We start from the raw sequence: 24,088 nt of genomic DNA, 5'->3' as shown, positions 1-24,088 counted from the left end.
GAGAGAGAGAGAGAGAGAGAGAGAGAGAGAGAGATTGATTTGATTTGATTTGATAAGATTTATTTACAGAACAGTGTACATGCCCTGTAAAAAGCTAGGGTAAGATGCTACAGCATCTATCCAAACCGGTTATGCTTATATTTATCTGAAGGGCTATTAGTCAAACATTAGTTCTACATGCCTGAAGGGCTGTGTCATTATGCTTATATTATTCATATATCATCTAGGTAAAAAAAAAAAAAAAAAAAAAAAAAAAATCCATCCCTAATCATATCGAAGACAAGACCATTGTCTATGATAAAATTAATATAATCAATAAGTAAGTAATGTGGAAGATATGCGACTTGGGCTCCTTGCACATTTTGCAGTGGTGATATGTAACTGGCTTTGCCTCCAAAACTGCATCCTGTACAAAATGTATAGTGTATTGGTATCCTATGCGCAGCCTAGTTAGCGTAACCTGCTGTTTCCGAGACAGTCCATCGTAGATTTTATATGGTTTTTCAGCATCATATGTCCCGACAATACATACTTTCATAATGCCAGATGGTAGCATGTCCACTTTTCTTCAGTTTTTCGGTGGTCCATACCTTGCCCTCATGATCTCGAAGACAACTAGCAGATAACGGTATTAATAATATGGTTCTTCATGGGAAAGTGCTTGTTTGGCTAACTGATCTACCTTGTCACAGATTGATATTCCTATGTGAGAAGTTATCGGTATAGTTACACGTATACCCAGCTCGGATCGGCTAGAAATTTGATGAAAGGTATTGATAGTTACCATGTTTTCTGGACTAAATGTTGTAAGGAGAGAGAGAGAGAGAGAGAGAGAGATGGAGGTAGAAAGAGGAGAGAGAGAAAGAGGAGAGGGTGAAAAAGAGAGAGAGGCAGAGAGAAAGAAAGAGGAGAGAGAGAAAGAAAGAGGAGAGAGAGGCAGAAAGAAGAGGAGATTGAGACAGAGAGAAAGAAAGAGAATGAGGGAGAGACAGAGAGAGAGAAAGAAAGAAAGGAGAGAGAGAGAGAGAAAGAATGGAAAGTAGAGAAATAGAGAGAGAAAAGGAAAGACGGAGAGAGTGTCTTTGGACAGGTCTTGAGTGGTCATTCGTATAATTAGTAGTATTAGAGCGTACTGTGAGGAATGAGATGTTCGATAGTTTTCCCCAACAAATGACTACCCAATGCTTGTTCCAAGACGTTCTTTCCCTTTCCTTCTCCATCTTCCTCTCCCCATTTCCATTTCCTTATCCTTTTCTCTTTTCCCTTTTCCCTTCTCTTTCACACATCCTCCCACTCCTCTGTCTGTGTCTATCATTTGGTTCCCAATTCGAGTTAAGACAATATCAAATATGCTCCTTTGTATGGAAACAAAGACAGGTAAGCACAAGGAGCATAAAGTTTATCAATCGACCAGCACTTATTTTTTTTTTTTTGTGTGTGTGTGTGTGTGTGTGTGTGTGTGTGTGTGTGTGTTTCTGAGTAGGGTGTTTGAGTCTGAGGAAAGAGAACAGGTTTTCAGTGCAAAATTATGGGATTCCATCAGGATGTCTGATTGGTTGGGAGGTCATAGCGAACACAGGTGAGGAAAGACAGTAATATGGGTTGTGTCAAAACGCGGACAGGATAACAGGAAGCGTGAGACTGAAATGGGAGCGTTGCATAAGTAACATAGGGGCGGGTCAGATCGTAACATCAAGGGTGCGGAAGGCGAGTACGGCCGATACGCAAGCGGGCAAGAGCCTTCTCCCAGCGCGTTTTTTATGAAAAGAAGTTGACCAGCAGGAGATTGTGATGGTTTTACTGTATGTTATTTATTGGTGACAAGACCTGACCAAAAGGTTTCCATCGAACATAAAGGAATTTTTTAAAGTTCGGGTAATAATCCATGACTGGAATACGTGAGACACTGGGATTGTGGTGTGGACATAGTGGCTGAGCATGAATTTATAGCGTGTAGACAAGTAGAACAACCACTCCTGAATTTTACAGACAAGGGGGTTGGTTATGTCTATAGACTTTATGAGAGATTGTGAGTTACGAGTCAGTAACATAGTGAAAGAGGAGGAAGAGAGTGAGTATCTATGTTTTAAGGTGAAAAGGACTGCGTACAGTTCAGAGGCAAGAACAATGGACTCAGGAGGTAGAGGGTATTTGAATGTGTAGGTTGGAAAGACAGCTGCGAAAGCAGCACCAGAAGTGGATTTGGAGCCATCGGTGTAACATTGGATATAAGAGGAATGAGCAGAAACATGGTTAAGAAAGTGGGTGAGGAGGACAGGAGGAGGTAGATCTGACTTTGGTGGTTCAGAAAACACAAAGGAGCAAATGTGGGGGAAAGGTATAAGCCATGGAGGAACGGAATGGACACAGAAGGGGAGAGGTTAGAGAAATAGTAAGGGGGAATGGGAAAGGAGAGCATTAATGCGGATGGTGAAAGTTGGTAAACGTGGAGATGAAGCAAAAGTAGGAAGTAGTGATTGAGGAATAGTTAATTTGGTGAGGGAGTGTTGGTGGAAGAACACATAGCATCGGAGAGAGAGGAGGACACGGCGTCGAGAGAGAGATGGTATGCCTGACTCAGCGTACAGGCTCTCATATGGAGAGGAGTGGAAGGCTCCCAAGGCTAAGCGGAGACCACAGTGGTGGATTGTATCAAGATGGGTAAGAAATGACGTAGAGGCAGATGAATAAATGGTTAATGGTAAAAAGCGAAATAAATGTGCTAGACATCTAAGGTCATATAGCAATATAGGAAGTTATAGTAAAAGGTGATGTCAGACGATGGTTGCTATGCGAGATGAATAGATATGGCATCGATAATCAAGAGTGGAGAGGATCAAGGCTGTGTGAAGATGGAGGAGAGTTTTACGGTCTGAGCCCCAAGATATTCGAATACAACGATGAGCTTTTTCTTTGATGGGAAGGATATCGTCTAGCCAGGACAGTTCGGAGTCGAAAATTACTCTAAAGAATTTTCCAGACGAACGGTATTGGAGCGGAGGGCCGTATAAGAAGAGCGGAGGTTGGGGTTTTTACACGTTTCCGTGAGAAGAGGGTAGAAAAGGTTTTGGTAGTGGAGAAACGAAAGTCATGATTAGTGGCCCAGGAGGATACTGGTGATATTGCTGACTGGAGTTGTTGGAGAGTATGTATGGATGGACCGGAGGCATAGATGATTGTCATCAACATGTAGTGATGACCGGGTCCCTGGTGGTAGACCTGATACAATGATATTGTATCATAGTAGGACAGGCAAGTAATTCTGTTCCTTTTGGCTGGGATAGGCTATATAGAGCATTCAAAATGGTTGTAGAGGTGGGAATTGTAGAAGGACGAGGACGAGAGGAAGAGGGGGGTGTTGTGGAATGATGTAGTGTTGTGATGAGGAGGGGGGAGGGCAGTAAGGTTGAAGAGTTGTAACAAGCGAGGGGGTGTAGGAAATAAAGGCAGTTATGTAGATGGGGTCAAGGATATTGTGGTTGAAAGAGCTTTTTGGAGGTTGAGTTACCTAGGCAGATGGCAGTGGGCAAAGCGGTTAATGGTTAAAAGCAAAATAAATGTAATACATATCTAAGGTTATGTAGCACGATATGAAAGAACAGAAAAGGGTAGTGAAGGATGGTGGAGTCAGTAGTTAGTTGCTTTGCGTCAACTATCTAGGATAATATAGAAAAGGTTAAAGATGGATAAAGGAGTTGATGAGTGAATGGGTTACGGTGGGGTGAGATAGGGGGGATTAGATTAAATGAAGGATATGTATGCGCCTGAGGAAGGAGAACAGGTTGTCAAAACAGTGTGTGGTATTCTGTAAGGATGTCTGATAGATTGGGAGCTCGGTGAAGGAAGGATAGGTGATGGAAAGTAGAGGTGCGGGCTGTAGCAAAGCGTGGACAAGACATTAGATACAAGTGTGTTAGACGAGTGTGGCCAGTACGTAAGCGTGCGAGAGCCGTCTCCCAATGTCTGTTTCGGTGAAATGGAGTTGACCAAGAGGCGAATGATAGTTTTATGTTATGTAATTTATTAATGCGGAGACTTGACCAGAAAAATTGCCATCGGGTATACAGGAAGGTCTTAAAGTGGGGGATAATACTCCATGGCTGGAATACGTGAGAAGCGTGGTTGGTGTGTTGTGCTAGAATATCTTTCTGTTCATTGCCGGGGATTCCAATATGGCTGGACATCCAGTAAAATCTGAGAGATTTATAGCGTGTGGACAGGTAGAACAACCAGTTCTGGATCTTACAGAGAATGGGATTGATCGAGTACATATATTTTATGAGAGTTAATGAATGGCCGGAGTCTGTAAAAATAGTGAAAGAGGAAGCGGGTGAGTATATGTGCATTACTGATAGAGAGAATGTACGTGTAGTTGGAGTTGAAGGGGGTGGGTTGTGTTGGGAGGGAGTAGGAGGACGTGGTGTAGGGGGAATATGAGTAGGATGATGATGGGTGTCGGGAGGATGGATATCGGCAGTAGTAGGAATTGAGGGGGATGGGTTGTACTGGGTTGGAGTAGGAGGGGTGTAGGGGGATTATGAGTAGGAGGGGTGTAGGGGGATTATGAGTAGGAGGGGGATGGATATCGCCAGTAGTAGGAATTGAGGGGGATGGGTTGTACTGGGTTGGAGTAGGAGCGGTGTAGGGGGATTATGAGTAGGAGGGGTGTAGGGGGATTATGAGTAGGAGGGGTGTAGGGGGATTATGAGTAGGAGGGGGATGGATATCGGCAATCACTTCAAGTGTGGAGAGAACATGAGTTGTGGAATTTTGTCTCAAGCATATAGCTTTGGATATCTTCTATAGTTTCTGTAGTGGAGTTGGTTGGAGAGTTCTGCGAGACAAAGATTTTCTTATGGGGGGGGGGGGGAGGAGACTGTCTGAGGAATAAAATAAAGGTGAGTCGAGGCGAGTGTGCGGGGTAGGGGAAGGGGAGGGGACGTTTAGTTTGTCTGCTGCAGGTAGTGCGGGGAGGGAAAGGAGACGGTGTTGGGGCTGTAGTTGAGATTGGGGTGTCTGGATTTAGAGTGGCAAAATAATTTAATTTGGAGAGGTTAATGGTTAATGGTTAAAAGCGAAATAAATGTGCTAGACATCTAAGGTCATATAGCTCTATAGGAAGGTATAGTAAAGGGTGACATTACTGGAGTAGGGAGTATAAGAGAAACCTTGTCGGCGTTTCCTGTCTGGCTTCACGTAGAGAGACCATTTTTATATCTGAACTGCTACCTCAGACTCGAACTTCTAAATGGGACTGCCTCTATAAATTACATTATGGGGGGTGCCGCAGTTAGCACATGTGCGTGTTTGTGCAGGGCAGTTTGATCTGTAATGACCGGGTTGGGCACAGAGGGGGCATCGGTCTGTGCAGCGGCAGTGTTTGGCAGGGTGTCCAAATCGCCAACAATTTTGGTATGGTTGAAGAGGGAGGGATTGTTCACCAATGTAGATACGAACGGGAAGGTCATGGGTACTAAAAGTAATTATGGCAATGTTGGTGGGTTTCTTTCGATGACCTCTAGGAGGAATGGAGTAGCAATGTACTTGATACCATGTCCTGGTCTTTGAGGCAGTATTAAGAGTTGGATGGGGTTCTGCAGGGATGGGGTTGCCAGAGATATTTAGTTTTGATAATGCTATAGCTTCAGATCTGACTGTTACGAGACAGGAGCGATCGCGTCGGGTACGGAAAGGGTTAAATAGAATAGTTGATATTTGTAGGGTTGGTGTTGGTAGGACGCGGGCCTGTGGGAGCGGGAGTGTTGAGGGGGGTAGTATTACGGAGAGATGGAGAATAAGGCTGCAACGTAGTAATAAGGCAGGTTGGGGTGTTTGATGAAGTTTGTAGGGGTAGAGTTGATGACTTTGAGGAAGTTGGGTAGGTAGGAATGCTTTCTGGAGATTGAAGTCTCTGCTTGGATCGGTAATGCACTAGTAGGCACTGAGGAGTGGGTAGTAGTTTCAGTGTTCGGAGTCGTGGTCAAAGGAGAGCCTAGGGTCGGGGGAGCCGGTGGGACTATTTGAAGGGTGGGGACTATTTGAAGGGTGCAAGCCTCATTGCTCCTAATAAGGGTATTACATCTTCATTACTGGCAATGGGAAGCCTTGATTATGCAAAGAAAACTAAACATCCCATCCCTAGTGCCCTGTACGGGGTCAAGGGCTAGACAATCAAATCAGGGGAGGACTGTGCCCATGGTTCCCGCAGGCCGTTCAGGACTGGCACAAGGCCAGCCTTTCATCCTTTCAGCACGGCTCTTACATCTTAGGAAGTAAATAGTAGGGGTTGGAGAATGGACGTTTCGGAAACAAAAAGCTGAAGGTGGAAAAGACCATGCAAAATTAGTTGAGTCGAAGGCTGAGGCCCTAGGCAGGGGAGATCCATGCATTGGGTCTGTCTCCGTCTCCTAACCCCCCCCCCCCCCCACGACAACAACGGGCAAGGGTTTGGGAGAAAAAGGCCATACTAAATTGGTTGAGCCGAGGGCCTCAAGGCAGGGGCGATCCCCCATATTAGGTCTCAGTCTGTCTCCTAAGCCCACCCACGACAACAGGGTAGGAATTGTAGGAGGGGTGTGTGGGGGGTGCTTTACTTTGAAGTTGAACAATTTAAAGTTTCATGGTCACGCGTGGTTTAGTTTGATAACTCGCCTTTTGAATCAGCAAGTAAGTCTACGAAATATGTATGGGATTGTACTTTTTTGCATACACAAATTCAAAAAGATGTCATCTCAAAAAATAATGGTTGATAGTAGAATCAACTAAATGTGCTAGACATATAAAAGGTCATAACTGAAAACTAAGAATAACAGATCAAACTTTATCATATGATTAATGGACCGGATAAACATTTTTCCTGGTCTTGTGCACCTAATTATTTGTCTATGCATTCATTTGCACTCCCATCATCAGTTTTTAACTCTTCACATACCAATTATGGTACATTTTCATTCACTGAATCAAAAAGTGTATTATCAAGTGATACGCAACCCAGTTCTTAGAAGTATTCAGAAACTTTATTCCAAAAGTATTATCTTTCAAAGACTTAATTCCCAGAAGTTTCTCGTAACTTAGGTCGAAATAAAACCAAGGTATTCAAGCAACCGTTTATTAAGGATTATATGTACTTACCTCAGAATAATTGTAACCCACAAAAGCAGCCTTTTCAAACCTTATACTAAAGTTCAAACGAAAGTGGTTATATATGTGCAAAAAAGTGTCGTTTATTGATATTCTTTGCCTGTAATGGTTCTTTGACGACTTCAATATTGTAAACTTTAATTACTTGATACAGCTAAATTTATTTTCGTCAAAATCTTTCATACAGCTTAAAGTAACGGGATGTAGACTTTGTATACTTTGAGATAACCTTTTTGACTGACAAGATTTTCATGATATTAAATATTGCACAGCTAAATTCCTGTCTTTTCAATAAATTATAAGGGTTGTTAGTTTCAATTATAAATATTACTAGATAAACTCAATTATCCCATGTGGTCTATGAGAGAAAGTGAACTGAATTTTTATTTTTGATCTTTTAAAATTCCGAGTGCTGTATTTTTTGTGACGTCAGTGTACCCCTACATTCTTCAATTTAAATATCACTAAACGGAAGTAAACCTGAATAAAAATCTAATCTTCCACAGATAATAATCAATCATTAATAATTATTATGATAATGATAAAAACGTTCAACTTAAATTACCAAATTAAGTTCATGAATATGTGTCTTGATCTGCAAGATATTGTTAGTGTTGCAAATACTGCAATTCAAAATCATAGAGTAGAGGAAGTTTATGTATTTGCATCCATAGCATTACCCATGCAATCTGCAAAATCGAAAGTCAAATCTTCTACTTATATCCAATTAACATTTAACAGCTAGAATATAAAAAAAAAATTTAAACACCTTATGAAGGGTGGTCTTGCACAATTTTTAGCATCACCTGAAAAAGAAAGTTAAAATCCTAAATTTCAAACAGCAGGCTTGTAAAATAATGTATTATGCCTACTAATTAGGCATCCAAACTTCCCAACTACAAGTAACCCAGTCACAAAAGGTTTCATGTAAACACGAAACCAAACCTGAAAGTGAATATTCATAATTATAAATAAAAAACAAGAAAATGAATATAAAAATAAATCTAAGTAAATAAACAAATATAAAATAAATATATGCTTAATACACCAAGGCTCTCAACTATAATCATTGCATTAGGCAGAGACCTAATCCAAGGATTAGCTAGTAAAGAGTACAAGTGAAAGAAAAAAAAAATTCATTATGAAAAATATGAAAACGAATATAGCTTAACCAAATGAGAAAAAATAAATAAATATAATACACTTCCAACATGAAAATAACTGCGCTGATAAAAAGGATATAAATAAAATTTATTATTATTAACTATCATCATTACTTCAACTATCACAATTTACGTAATAGTAAAAGTAATAATAATAATGAAAATAATAATAACAAGACGACTACTTTCGATTAAACTTTTCTTCAATGACCTGTGAAAGCCAGTGTTTTTATAACCCTCCCACCCTTCATCACTAGCGTTGCAAGGGTTACCACAGCTGCAGCGAGTCACCACTCTCAGGTGCCCGCACACAGCTGCCAGTCGCCTCCACAGCATCACAGGGCACCACAGTGTCAGCACTCAGGACAGGATAAATCAGTTAGTACACTTGTTACTAACAGTACCAATCATTTCAACATGACAGGCAGAGAAGGTATTTTTCTGAGGAATGTTGAGGTCATTATTGTGACAGTTTTCTAATGAACTGCACTTTTTGAGGGAGGCAAGTGTAACTAAAAAATTTGTAGGGAGTAAATGTACAAGGGAGACAACATTAGAAAGAAAACAATTAAAACAAAATAAAGAGTGAAGCAGGACAGTATGGGATAATGACAGGTTTGTTAATGAGTAAGGTGGAGTGGTTTGGTGCCCTGCGTGCCCGTACTGTGCCTTGCGGCCCCCCCGTCGGCTGCATGCCTGACTGGCTCTGCCTCGGCTCCCGCCATAACACCGCACTACAGCAACCCGCCATACTCCACAGCAACACAACAGCAACAGCAACAACTGCCACGCCCTGTGCGCGTAGAAATATACATCAGCACAAGGCTTTTAGAAAGATAGTTTATACACACAATACTCATTCTTACCAGCCTTTCGGCATGTGGAATAGGAAAGTCCTGTCAGTGACATTATGTCAATTTTATTTCCTAAGCATACAAAGTTAATGCACATGACTAAGTGTAATCTGACAAAGTTTTACTGAAAGCTTGGAGACAATCTAGGATAAGATTATGATGGGTACTCCTCTCCATACAACCAATTGTGAACATTGTGGGGAACATTTCCTTGCTTAACCTAGTTCAGACCAGATTCTATGGTAATAATAAAAATATATCCTTAAACTAATTTCAACTTACTTTCCATCATTACCATATTATCTGGCATCAAAGAAAACAAGTCTTTTTAGAAGCCTTAAGAATTAAAAACAAAACCATTCCAGTGGTTCCAAACTCTTGTACCACCTTAACTAAAATGGGTATCCCAACAAATTATAGAAAAAAAATTACATAACTAATGAGCAATATCCATATGATAATTATATTGCAATCTGGAGGTTCTGAACATTCCCAACATATGCAGGTCTAGAGGACAATGATCCAGTACACAGTAAGCACATGAAAATTAATAAGTACCTGCCCAGCATGCCAGTACTGCAAAAATCTGGACAGGAATTGAGAAGTCTTCTTGTGATGCAGTGATTTAGTTGATTGTTGATGATAGGATGCAACATCCAGTTCAGTGCATCTCACTCCACAGACCTGAAATATGAAGTCAATGAGCAACAGCTTTTCCATAAACACTGTCAAACTAGAGAGAAAAGTGAGAAGAGAGAAGAGAGAGAAGAGAAGAGAAAAGAGAAAAGAGAGAGAAAAGTGAGCAGAGAGAGAGGAGAGAGAGAAAAGTGAGCAGAGAGAGAGGAGAGAGAGAAAAGTGAGCAGAGAGAGAGGAGAGAGAGAAAAGTGAGCAGAGAGAGAGGGGAGAGAGAAAAGTGCGCGGAGAGAGAGGAGAGAGGGAGAAGTGAGGAGAGAGAGCGGAGAGAGAGAAAATGAGCAGAGAGAGAGGAGAGAGAGAAAAGTGAGCAGAGAGAGAGGAGAGAGAGAAAAGTGAGCAGAGAGAGAGGAGAGAGAGAAAAGTGAGCAGAGAGAGAGGAGAGAGAGAAAAGTGAGCAGAGAGAGAGGAGAGAGAGAAAAGTGAGCAGAGAGAGAGGAGAGAGAGAAAAGTGCGCCGAGAGAGAGGCGAGAGAGCAAAGTGAGCAGAGAGAGAGGAGAGAGAGAAAAGTGAGCAGAGAGAGAGGAGAGAGAGAAAAGTGAGCAGAGAGAGAGGAGAGAGAGAAAAGTGAGCAGAGAGAGAGGAGAGAGAGAAAAGTGAGCAGAGAGAGAGGAGAGAGAGAAAAGTGAGCAGAGAGAGAGGAGAGAGAGAAAAGTGAGCAGAGAGAGAGGAGAGAGAGAAAAGTGAGCAGAGAGAGAGGAGAGAGAGAAAAGTGAGCAGAGAGAGAGGAGAGAGAGAAAAGTGAGCAGAGAGAGAGGAGAGAGAGAAAAGTGAGCAGAGAGAGAGGAGAGAGAGAAAAGTGAGCAGAGAGAGAGGAGAGAGAGAAAAGTGAGCAGAGAGAGAAGAGAGAGAAAAGTGAGCAGAGAGAGAAGAGAGAGAAAAGTGAGCAGAGAGAGAAGAGAGAGAAAAGTGAGCAGAGAGAGAAGAGAGAGAAAAGTGAGCAGAGAGAGAAGAGAGAGAAAAGTGAGAAGAGAGAAGAGAGAGAAAAGTAAGAAGGGAGAAGAGAGAGAGAAGAGAGAGAGAAGAGAGAAGAGAGAGAGAGAGAGAGAGAGAGAGAGAGAGAGAGAGAGAGAGAGAGAGAGAGAGAGAGAGAGAGAGAGAGAGAGAGAGGGGGGGGAGGGGGTAGAGGGAGAAGGGATGAATATCACTATAGCAAACACTTAAATAATAAAAAAAGGTTCTACTAAGGATGAGTATTTGAATGGAAACTTCATCCCATTTTAAACATTGACAAAAAAAAAAAAAAAAAGGTAGAAAAAGAAGTGCTTAGATGAAGGGCGGGGCTTAGACATCAGTGCACAGAAATTATGACATTTGAACAAATCTACAAGCCATTGCATTATATAGATTATGAACTGAAAAGGCTTGCATAAGGGTGCATTAACATTCCAAACCTGTTTTCTCAGCTGCACGTCTGATACAATAGGTAAGGAAATATACCAAACAATGAATGGATACCTCTTTCAAAAACAGTAGTAACTCTCACTTTGTCTCAAATATTTAAACATTTTGTCGGATATTATCAAAATGGCCGTTAGAGAGTTCTCGCTCTATCTCTCCCTCAATAGGCCTACAACAAGCACATATCCATAGATTTAAATCTTAACTTACTTTTCAGTCACTTGAGATTCAACTCTTAAGGATGGGATGGGATGGGATGGGATATATGACATATATACATGATCTATGATATACAAGATAGATACGAGATGATATAAGATAAGAGATATAAGATGACATGAGATATGATACATGATATGAAATATATGATATGAGATATACATTATATATATATATATATATATATATATATATATATATATATATATATATATATATATATATATGAGATATATATGTTATGAGATATATATGATATATGATATGAGATATATATGAGATATGATATGAGATATGATATGAGATATGATATGAGATATATATGAGATATGATATGAGATATGATATGAGATATATATGAGATATGATATGAGATATATATGATATATGATATGAGATACATATGATATATGATATGAGATACATATGATATATGATATGAGATACATATGATATATGATATGAGATACATATGATATATGATATGAGATACATATGATATATGATATGAGATATATATGATATATGACATGAGATATATATGATATATGACATGAGATATATATGATATATGATATGAGATACATATGATAGGATTTGTGGGATATGACATGAGATATATCAGATGTGAGAGGGGAAGGGAGGGAAGTATTTTTCTTGAATATTGTAATTTCTATTTTAGTTTTGGGAGAAAAAAATGGAATCCCATGTAGAATTATGCAACAAGATAGGAATACCCTGGACTATCAGCCTTGCACTTTTTTATTTACAAGTAACAAAATTTAATTACTTCTTGAACTTCTTTACAAAGGATGGTAAAACCACAGAAGGCATTTCAATTCCTATCTTAACAATAATATCCATTTCCAAATTATTTACATTTTTCCACCAGAAACAACAACCATTTCAATTATACTTTTTCAAGATAAAAGGCTTCATAATGCTTCAATCTACTTACTGATGCTCTTCACCATGTAGCCTTGGGATATTTGAATTCAATCATAATGATTATCATCTAATCTTACCTTGAGCGTGACCTGGACCTGGACTTGCTACGCGACTTAGATCTTGACCTAGACTTAGATCGAGATCTTGAACGTGATCGGGACTTAGAACGTGAATGAGATCGGTCCATTTGCTCTTCCTCCATAGCAGCTGCCTCATCCATTCCATTCTCCTTATCTTGCTTTTCTGGGGACTTCGATTCACGTTCTTCTGGGCTGCGGGAACGGCTCTTGCTTCCAGAGTGTGACCTTGAACGCGAGCGGGAGCGTGAGTGGCTGCCAGACCTGGTGGACAGGTATTTCCCATGCTTTACTGTAGGCATTTATTCCCAAAATCTACTGTAATCTGCCAATTGCTTCACTTGACTTTCTTCTTGGGAGTTATCTGCCCATGACTGCAATGGGCAGCACTACTTTTTTGTGCCTAGTTCAAAATCAATATCCCCTGAATTTTGAAAAAGCAAAAACTTGAAAATGTTGGGTCTATAACTACTCACCTTGATCTAGAGTGCCTCCTGCGGGAGCGTGACCTTGACCTTGAACGCGATCGTGACCTGCGACTTCTCCTGCGTGACCTTGAACGAGAACGTGACCTCGACCTCGACCTGGAATTGTCCCTGAATGTAGACATTTCAGGGCAAAAATAATATGAAGTAATCTTTCATAAAAAAACATACCAGAAACAAGCAAAATTTGCTTTTTTCCGATGTCACATTACACTTACATACTATCTAGCTTCAAATTGATAACCTGACAAGTTTAATTCTCTTAATTCACATTTAATAGAAAAAATATAAATGGAACCCCCCCCCCCTCCCTTATTATAACATGCATTGCATTTCATTTCATCTATTCTCTATTTAGGATGTATATCACTAAACGTTTATTACTCCCACTGCATAGAAGTGAATAAGAAAACACTAACATGCATCACAACACAAACACCAGTAGTTCCTTGACCAATCATGAATAATACATCCCTTTAACTTGTTCATTTAAGTTGGTTTCAATGTTATCAATGCATGTATAACTAGAGTGTGAGTGAGTGAGTGAGTGAGTGAGTGAGTGAGTGAGTGAGTGAGTGAGTGAGTGAGTGAGTGAGTGAGTGAGTGAGTGAGTGAGTGAGTGAGTGAGTGAGTGAGTGAGTGAGTGAGTGAGTGAGTGAGTGAGTGAGTGAGTGAGTGAGTGAGTGTGTGAGTGTGTGAGTGTAACAGGAACAAAGAAGGGAAGGGCAAGAAAACACACGAAGAGGCATATTTGTGCGTTTTCTTGCCCTTTCCTTCGTTGTTCCTGTTGCAATCTGTTCACCATGAATTCCACACGTGTTCTTTAACGACGAGTGTGTGCACGCGCGCGATATTAGCAAAATAGTATAGTATTTATGGAATCTAGCCTATAATACCACAATTTAAATAGTTTCTCAATGCCAGTCTGCCCTTATTGCAGTTTAACAAAAATTTTAAAAATCAATATAAATAGTTCAAGGAAAATTACATCTTATCATGCTTTCTGCCTTATGTATAATGGTACTATCAATAACTTGACTGGAAATTATATTTCAAATTGTATAACCAGCCTTAAAAACACTAAAATAAAATTAATATATTTGCCTTTTACTTTTCAATCAAATCAATTACTAAATATTCCTAATTCATCCTCTAATATCCTTACATTCCAGAATACTCCTTTGCTATCCATAAAATGCTGGTCTACATTCTAGGTCTAAATCTAAATTTATTTTCAATCTGCAGATTCTGCTTCCCTATAGCAAATTTTTACTCTCATTCCTAAGAGAAAAAGTTTCCAAGTTTTCTCCATTGACTGTCGTATATTTCTCATTTAGATGTGTTTGCGTATTTTTCCAAATACAATTTATTAGAAATAACTTCAACAAATCTTCAACTGACACACATTGAAAAGGAATGAAACATTCTGAACCTATTACAAAACTAATATAAGGGAAAACCTAGAATATAAAATCACAACCAAGCCATACAACTAAAACAACCACAGAAGCTTCTACAGAATGAATACAAGTGATGAATACTCACACCAACTAACACTAAACAAAGAACAAGTTCACCACCTAATTCAAATTTATTAAATTTCCTATGACTACTTCTTGAAGAAAATTTGAAGATTTCATTATTCCAGCATGCAATTTATCCATGCTATAGGTTACAAGGAAAGACAGGAGGACCCACAATCTTATTCAAAGCTAACAGTACAAACATAACCACTTCTGTATTACATTATGTGTAAGTAAAATCCCTTTAATAAAGTTTCCCTACAGATTACATTTTCATCTGAAACTTACATGACCTATCGCACAAGAGACAGAGTAAAAGTAACACTATTATAAGCTACAATGATTAACATGGTTTACCTCCTGCTCCTTCATTGTGGGGCAAAAAAGATATCATTTAAAAATATTAGCTTGTGTAATGGTATTGTCAAAGATTTATTCAAAATAAGTTAGGGCTCACCTTGATCAGCAGCTTGACAACACCCAAATAGGCTAGTATTTTTTTTAAACTATACTTATCATAAAACACCGAATTATCAAAATTAGGTTGAGAATCTGTGCTCCTACTTGGAAACTTCGTCAAGATAGAACCAATACAACTGATTTTAAACTTCATCAGAACCATCTTGAATAAAAATCCTATAGAATAAACTTTACTTCAGTTTTCTAACTGGATTAACTATAACCAAACAAAATTACAAAACACCAGAAGATTCACATAAGACAGAAGTGTTCAATCATTCATCAAAGGAAAGCAAATAAAGTTAGAAACCAACAAAAGTAACAATGATTTAGGGAAGAATACAGTGTTACAGAAATACATCCTAATGAAAAAATATATATCATGTATACATAAATATGGATTTCTTACATGGTATTAAGTCACTCATCGAGAGTGGATTGCTTAGCATACCACCAGCCCCATTTTTACATAAATCCATGTAATAAATTCATATACCAATTATGATAACACAATTATAATGTCCTGTATATAAAATTGTGAAGAAATTTATAAATCTATTTATATACATACATTGGACATATCTATATTACTGCTAATCAGTAACACAATCAAATCTCATAGAACATAAAAACAAAAGTATCTAGAAGTTAGAAAAAAATCACAAGTAATATCGATAAAAGTAATAATAATAATAATAAATAATAAAATAATTAAAAAATGTATAAATCTAAAATGTGCATATGGGGCCACTTAACAGACTAAAGATTCTGATTAGTCCCAAGACCTTGTCATAAGGGTCTGAATGACCACACTAAGCAAAATTTAAGTTTTCACTCCACACATGAACTTTACACTAACTTTCAGTTCAGTAATGACTAATGAAAAGTAATACAATTCAAGCAAATAAAAAAGTGGGAGGAAATTAATGAATTTTGATCCTATTCAACAAACAGACTTACGAGTACCGTCGGCGGCGTCTTCGATGTGGAGGGGTTTCTGGGCGGCCATAGCGGGCCATCTGTACTCTCAGCTCTCGGCCATCAAGGCGTCGACCATCCATTGCTTCCATTGCATCTTCTGCATCTCGGCGATCATAATATCTGTGGAGATACATTAGAAAACATGTTATAGAAAGAGACATGCATAATGATTAATACACAAACACCTTGCTTTAATGTGAATGATGATAATAAAATCAGAACTTTATTCACTCAAACCAAAAGGACTCATAAGTAGAAAGGTTATGCATTTAACCCCTTTAATCCTGTAATATGACCATAAGGTCATGAAAATATTATGGTTAAGGGCTGGGTGACATGAACATGCCATCATAGCACAAAATGACTGCATACCAAGTGAAAAACTTGTCATTATGACTGAAGGCCAGGGTGATGGAAAAGACTTGCCATGATTGCATAAACCTCTTGGAGCCTGATTAGACATTTAGTATTAGAAAGAGTCATTTGTATTATTCCCATCGATAAACAAGTTTGGAAATGTAATGTCCGTAAGCTATGACTGGAAGAGCGCCAGCTCCAGGGAGGATGCCATTTCCACATGGCTGCATTTCAGAAAACTGAATAGTACAAAATAATAAAACCTAACAAAGAGCCCAAAGAGACCTGAATGACAACATGACAAACCTCTTGCCATTATCAATTATGATTATTTACTAGAATTGACCCCATAACTTGTTCAAATAATCAAACTGAGTTAGTTAACATATTGTATAGGTATCAGAATGAGGAAATTACCAAACGACTATTAAAGACCAGCTATAGTTAGTTCCCGGGCAGCACATGTGAGACCCGCCAACACATGGGGAGGTATGCCGCTAACATGCGCCCTGCTACACTTGTGTGGGCTTTTGCTTGTTGCAATATTATACAGCATTTGATGACGACATTGCACATAGATATGAGTTTGTGAATGTTCAAAGAACACTTATATCAATATCAATAAAAAATCAGTGATTTGACGGAAGAGTGAAATATATACGGTTTAATGCACTTGTACTCATGAAATATGCCTTCCATCAAGACTCCCTAATAATTTCTAGCTTATGAAGGGATCCGTATGTATACCGAGTACAAAGCACGGAGGTTTGAAAATAGCCATATAAAAAATGATTAAAATATTTCTGTTAGACTTCACTCAAATGTTGGTACTTTCCAGCTATGGCAAATTTGATTTTGTTTGAAATTAGTCGTTTCAATACTAAGGCCACATAGAAGTCGGTTCTTTGAACTTCAGAGATACAAGCAAGATACCAGTTATTTAATGTTGAATAATAATAGGAGACAGTAATACCTGCTCCAAAATAAAAACTATTATGGAATTTTGAGCTCATTTGAATGCGCGCTCTTCATCTCGACTTGAAACTAGAATCACATCTTTTGTGCATTTCAAATTAAAATATTACATGTTGGTCTTCGGTACCATAAATACGCAACTATCCAACTACACCTAAGCATCTGATGATTTTATGAAATTCTTGAAACATAATGCATGCAACACCAACTCTACATTCACTTCTCGTTGAAAATTTACTTTTGTAAATTGGTGAAGAAGACAGTTTGATAAGGATAACTAATATATTTTAATCCTTCACATATAATAGTTGATGTAGGCCTACTAAATGAGGACGATTAAAATGGTTAACCTTGTGTGCATGTGTTTACATATACATCCTCCTCCTCGAAAACTATAAACACCCATGTCCCCATTGCCCTCCCCTTATGTGGAGCATGGGAAAAATTCAACTACTTTAATAAGTCTTTCATGCATATCAAATAGTTTCTTGCTTTTGCTAAAGCACTGGAATCCTGACACCGTTGTAATAAATCAAAAACTATAATTACATAAACCTAAAAAGTGACCAAATAGCGTACGCTGTCAACCCAAAACAAGAAATTTTATAATCCGCCATCTACACAGTATAGGATAGATCTAACAAGTATTTTGGGGGGATAAATCAGGAAAAAATGGGACCTGCGAGATATACCGAAGACATTATAAAAAAAAAGTCAAATTTATTCAGGTGACTTCACATAGAGCTTTGTCAAAAGGCAGATTGGGGTCCCATAGTTTTTGAATTTTGATGCGTCAGTCCGTAGAATTTCAAAGATGGCGGTTACATCTGTCAAAGTTTCATTGGTCGATTTTAAACCTTTTGTGGCAGTTTTACATATTTTTGATTGATATTCTTCTTATATAAGCTTGTTTTACCCCATAATTTTCCTGATATACTTGATGCCCTCCCCTGCTAATGGGACTGACAAATCAAGATCGTCAATGGAGAAATGGTACTCGATCTCCTGAATGATTCATTTGCAGAAGAAAAAAACACTGAGAACTGCTGAAATCATTAGATTTCCAGCAGAAAATTTTTTTTTTTTTCAACAGTCTCGGGGAGGGTGCGTCGTTATCATTGACATTTGCTGCAGGATATAGCTATGTCCATAAAAAATATCAGATACCTTTATGTCCAGAGACATCAACACTGAAAATGAAACCATCATAGGCCTTTTTTGTCAGGGAATGGCAACTCAAGGTCTTGAAAGTCAAAGTGGCAAAAACTCACATGTGCAGCTTTTTTGAGAGAATAGCATAAATATATTATTCATCAAAATTAGAGTAATAAAAATTACAGAATAATTATTTTCACAAGGTAATAATAATACATAAACTAGTTAACAAATGTCAATAATGAGTTATAGGGTTATAGTATAGTACAGAGTAACGTTTTCTTTCGCAATGTCAACATGGTAAGGGACTTTGTCTGTCATGTATCTCCTTTATTTTCAATTTCTGCACCTTTTGCTATGGATGAAAAGTATCAGCTTACAACAAGGTAACCATTGCATACAATTTTCTTTACAGTAACCCTGACTGTCAAACCCTAACTTTTTTTTTTTTTTTTTTTTTTTTTTTTTTTTTTAATAACAACATTAGGGACTTCCCAGACAATAAATAATCAAATTTATTCTCTTGTAATGAGAATGAATCTGATGATCATTTCCTTAGCCATCACAGCCGATGATCTTGATGTGTCAAGTCCCAACGGCAGGGGAGGGCATGAAGTATATCAGGCAAATTAAGGGGTAAAACAGGCTTAAATAAGAATAGCAAACTGAAATGAGCAAAACTAGCACAACAAAAAACACTAAAAAACAGCTAAACTAAAAAACACTACGCACTGACGCCCAAAATTCAAGAATCCAACCAACTAATTTTCTGGCAAAATCTACAGGATTTCACACCTTCAAAACCCCCCCAAAACATCCTAACCCATAACCCCAACTAATCTAGCAATTTACGGTGCCATGACTAGGCGTGCCCATTGGGCACTGCTCAAGGGGAGGGTTGATGGGAGGTTCCGCCCCCCAACACCCCCCGGGGACACATTCTCTCCATCTCAGTATGTACAGCAAGATAGAGCTAAATCTATACTGTAAACAATAAACCAAACATCCTTATACATTGAAAGACTGAACTGTCAATTTTCCTTCACTTCTTTGGGCAGACACAGGTCAATGTATTGTTGATTGCTTTGTTTTTATCACTTTTTTGGGATTGGGGCTACTAGCAATACCGAAAACAAAACGTTTCTCGCCCGCCTGTCACCGAATGCCCGGGAATTGTCCTGTCAAACGTGGCGGCCAGAAATGCAAAAATGCACATGCGCAAAGTGTTCTTCAGGCCGATTTCCAAAAATCACTAATAAATCATGAACCACGTAAATGTGGTGTAACAACATTAACAAAGGCCTTTGAAAGCATAAATGTGGAACAGCTCACTAAAAATGAGCCAAACATCGCTTTAACAAACGCGTATTAATACATGACCTACTTGAGAGTGCGCAGGAAGGAGTTAAGTGGCCGTAACTTTTTTTACATTTGCGATGTCAACATGGCTGATCTCTCTTCTCTGTCATGTATCTCCTTTATTTTCGGGTTGCATACCTTATGCCATAGATGAAAAGGGTCTTAGTTTACGTCAAGGTAATCACTCCATTACACTTTTTTACTGTAACCACAATTGTTGTCCGCGGTAAATTTACCTGACTTTTCCCTGATACGAGGTCCGAAAGGTATGTTTAATATGTACAGTGATCTTTTAAAAAATTTGGCGAAATTAAGCAACACTTGACACTTGCACAACACATCTTCCAGTGGCGGATGAACAAAAAGCTTGCACATTTATCAATTGCACACCAACTATTTTCTTATTTTACACATTGATTTTTATGCTGAATTTTGTATCTTTCTTTTCACTTTCTTTTACATATGGAATTTTGGCTCAGGTTTTTCGTTTCTATGATTTTCTTCGCATTTATAATCAGGACATGTTCAGATTTCTTTTTTCATTTTTTTTTTTTCTAATTTCGACATCTTCCATAGGTAATTCAAAATATCTTAGCATAACCAGTCACAACAATTCTGGTATCAATGGATCCCTCTCACTCTCTATCCAAATATCTCCAAATTATGCCAGGGAAACTACTCCCGCCATTATAGACAACCTTGGCCCTAATACTAAGGGAAGGCATAAAAGGCACCAAGGAAAAGGCAAAATATGAATAATATACACAGTATCCATCACTATATTATCTAATGCACAGATCTTTGCCCTCTGACCCCATCCTGAGGGGCTACTGCCCCCCAACCCTTCCAATGGAATATAATCTTCCACATGTCCACACCAGGGTAGAGCCGTCGACCAACATGCAGGAGCGCCTGTTAAAAACTATCCTATGCTTTCTCCTGCTGTGAATACGTGAGGATTTGTGGTTTTCCTGGGCAGTGGTTCAGGGGCAGTAGCCCCCATGGGGAGGATTACAGGGGTACAGCCCCCTGCACTAGACAATACAAGTGGCTGTAATTTTCTATATTACCTTCGCCTCTCCGATATCGACAATTTTGGTATTGTTGGATTCCTCTCACCATCCACATTGCAAATACATAGTTTTTGTTGTGCGGAAACCCCCCCGTTAGCGACAAACTTGGCCCCGATAGCAGGGGAGGGCATGAAAGGTTCCAGGGAAAATGCAGGGTTAAATAACACTAATAATATAACCCACAGTGAAAATAACCATGATTATTCACACGACTTTCCAATGAAGAAGGCTGTGCCCCCTGCGGCCCCCCCTGGTGGGGGCTGCCGGGGCTCCCGCCGCCACCCCCCCCCCCCCCATCACTATTTGGATTGTACAGAGTGAGAGGAATCCAACGATACCAAAATCGTCTATATCAGAGAGGCGAAAGTAATATAGAAAATTACCGAAGTGGCTGATTCTGCATACATCATTCACATTTCACTCTGCATTTTCTCTGGTGCCTTTCAAACCCTCCCCTGCGATTGATGCCAAGAATGCGAGAGTTTGAGGGGGGGGGGGGGGGTTCTGCAGCATACATCCCTGTTCTACGTGGAATAGGGGGCGAGAGGAACCCAGTGAAGCCCAAACCATGAGGGCTGATTATGCCAAGGGGCTGCGTGGTCGCCCTTCCCCCTCGCATGCTGTGCCATTCCTGGTCACGTCCAGAGTGGATTTTCCTGGACAAACTCTCTCCCTGGACCTCAAACATTCCAAGATATTCAATAATAGTAGCCTTCGTTGCATCGGTGACTTCAACCAAGAAAGTGTTCTCAAAGGAAGCACGTAAATCACAAGGGTTTTTATTGGTCGAACTTTCGCCCGCTGAAGCGCACCCACGCGACGTCCGAGCGGCGGAGGGAAATAAACTTTACAATATACAATACAGTAAATTAGACTAACAGGAACAACGCTAACACGGAATCCCCGTTCCGCGGCGCGTCCAAAGAAGAGCAAAATGCGGATTTCCGCCCAAGAGGCCCGGACCGCATGGCGCCTCCGGAGCGGCTTCGGACTTTCCAAAAATATTCCGGTTGTCCAAGCATCATCGCCCATGCCGAGGCGGACAGCAACAGCCCTACCCCCTTAAACCATTGAAATAAGAAGTACTATTAACACATTTGACAGAAATATATCGAAAAGCGCTTACCTAACAAAGGCGAAGCCTCTGCTCTCGCGAGAAAACCTGTCTCGCGGGATGTACACGTCTCCAATCTCGCCATATTTCTCGAAGGAACGCCGCAAGTCTTCTGGCGTCGTTCTATAGGTGAGATTGTCCACCTTGAGCGACGTCATCCCCTTGATATCGGGGGGGCCCCGACCATAGCTCATGTCTGCAATCTTGAATGTTTCGGCGACGATCTAAGAAGAAATATACACTTGCGTGTCCGACAGCAATAGGCGTTCGCTGTTTCTTGCTTGCTCGAGCTTCCTCTACAAGGATCTATAAGGCGGCGAACCTATAAACATCGCGTCATGTCCCGCGAAACAAGCGAGCATCGACCCGCGCTAGGAGCGATTCAATACTATAAATCACACCCTCTAACACTAAGTTATTGTTTTCTCTCTGAGGAATTTGAGCATTTCACCTATACTGGGAAAACGATTAGAAATGCCCGCAGATTCAATCCCTTATACCATGGTCCCGAGGCAGCCTTTGGCGCGAGGTTTTGGCGGGAAGCCTCGTGGCGGGGAGGGGGGGGGGGGGGCGGCGCCGCGCGGTGGAGGCCGGCCGCCGCCGCCGCCAGCCCTATTGAGCGGCGGGGCCTCTCATGGCAGCGCCGCTCGCCAATGGCCGATTTGTTGCGATGGTATTTGGAACATGCCGTTACAAGAACTAAAAGCTTATACAGGTGTTTTGGTCCGATTATATTTATATATATAGATACATACTTATGCATATATGTATACCTATATACATACATGCATACATGCATATACGCATATGCATGCACACCCAATTATATATATCTAGGTATACGTATGTGTGTTTGTGTATTCGCGTGCGTGTGTGTTATTTTTGTATGTGCAAATCTCCACATTATATTGTATAAGATAATTGTGCGTACCCATGTTACTGGCGACTACGTATTCATGCATCACATTCATACGTCCGAGAGAGGTGGAGAGAAGGGGACTAACAGACCAACAAACAAACGCATAGCCAGCATGGAGTGTCCTATCACTCATACTGTGTCATGTGAATTGCAGTCTTTCTGGCATATCTTATGGCCTTCGAAATCTTGATCTTGCAAAATCAGCGACAATCGAAATGATAAAATAATATTAAGAGCGAAGAAAACGGAGAGCGAATTTCACGGCAGACCTGCGTAAATTACTAAAATCCAGGAGGTAAATCTGGCTTTTGGCGAGGATCTGTAATTTGACCTCATGTAACCTTTCCAGCAAAGGAAAAGGCAAGAACTGAAAAAGTGTATATGCGCAAAGAAGCAAGAAAATAAAACAAAAAAGAAAAAAGAAAGTTGCACGTCAGTACGGTAATTCAGTTGTGCTTACAGAAATCTTTCATCTGGAACATATTTAAACGATGAAAAATATCTAAAAATACAAAAAGATACCACTGCGCTGTTATATGAAATCTGATTCAAAAATTTCTTCGCTGTATTATCTTGATATTGGGATTTATTTCACGCATGCCTGAATCTATGATGACTCGGACATCATGACTGGTTATTCTCTTCGACACCAATGTTTTATTTTTTTAGATAATTGATATTTGTTATCGCTTACTTCAGTGTCTATAGAGTGACAGGATTATTTCACCAATGTAAGTTATATCCATAATCATTCTTCTTGGGGTTAACAGAACCAAGCTGTAGTAATATGGTCTATTGTACAGACATGGCCAAATGTACTGCACTTAACACTATGAGTCGACCTCATCCAAGTAATAGATTTATTACACCTTTTTCTTTGTCTTCTCTCTCTCTCTCTCTCTCTCTCTATCCTCTCTCTCTCTCTCTCTCTCTCTCTCTCTCTCTCTCTCTCTCTTCTCTCTCTCTCTCTCTCTCTCTCTCTCTCTCTCTCTCTCTCTCTCCCTCTCTCTCTCTCCCTCCTTCGCTCCTCTCTCTCTTTCCTTCTCTCCTCTCTCTCTCTCCTTCCCTCCTCTCTCTCTCTCCTTCCCTCCTCTCTCTCTCTCCTTCCCTCCTCTCTCTCTCTCCTTCCCTCCTCTCTCTCTCTCCTTCCCTCCTCTCTCTCTCTCTCTCCTTCCCTCCTCTCTCTCTTTCT

At 39.8% G+C, this 24,088-nt stretch overlaps 1 protein-coding gene across 12 annotated transcripts; it reads right to left on the bottom strand.

Annotated features, from left to right (window-relative positions):
- Window positions 1-7,094: 7,094 nt before the first annotated feature.
- Window positions 7,095-22,591, bottom strand: LOC113820949 (serine/arginine-rich splicing factor 2). 12 transcript variants are annotated; one of them, XR_011399607.1, is made up of 6 exons: window positions 21,990-22,591; window positions 15,924-16,064; window positions 12,973-13,092; window positions 12,497-12,724; window positions 9,716-9,841; window positions 7,095-9,096 (listed from the first exon to the last, which is right to left on the bottom strand). XR_011399607.1 is itself a non-coding variant. In XM_027373359.2 (5 exons), exons 1-5 carry the CDS (start codon window positions 22,169-22,171, stop codon window positions 9,829-9,831), a joined length of 684 nt encoding a protein of 227 aa, XP_027229160.1. In that variant the 5' UTR covers window positions 22,172-22,591; the 3' UTR covers window positions 9,207-9,828. The 12 variants fall into 12 exon arrangements, 8 of the variants coding, with proteins under 8 accessions (XP_027229160.1, XP_027229162.1, XP_027229155.1 ...); XR_003477151.2 differs by having other exon boundaries at window positions 12,497-12,760; window positions 21,990-22,299; XR_011399606.1 differs by having other exon boundaries at window positions 12,497-12,760; window positions 15,930-16,064; window positions 21,990-22,298.
- Between the last annotated feature and the right edge of the window lie 1,497 nt (window positions 22,592-24,088).

This window comes from Penaeus vannamei, chromosome 25, assembly GCF_042767895.1.
Source record: "Penaeus vannamei isolate JL-2024 chromosome 25, ASM4276789v1, whole genome shotgun sequence".
Classification (NCBI taxonomy): Eukaryota; Metazoa; Arthropoda; class Malacostraca; order Decapoda; family Penaeidae; genus Penaeus; species Penaeus vannamei.
This window is presented reverse-complemented; position numbering and strand designations above follow the sequence as displayed.

Excerpts from the sequence above, each read along its gene's own strand:
- LOC113820949 (XM_027373354.2), bottom strand. The coding sequence starts at position 22,171 with ATGAGCTATGGTCGGGGCCCCCCCGATATCAAGGGGATGACGTCGCTC. Across the intron at positions 16,065-21,989 it reads AGAGGCTTCGCCTTTGTTAG|ATATTATGATCGCCGAGATG; the intron begins GTAAGCGCTTTT and ends GTATCTCCACAG. Across the intron at positions 12,761-12,972 it reads AGGAGGCACTCTAGATCAAG|GTCTGGCAGCCACTCACGCT; the intron begins GTGAGTAGTTAT and ends CCTGTCCACCAG.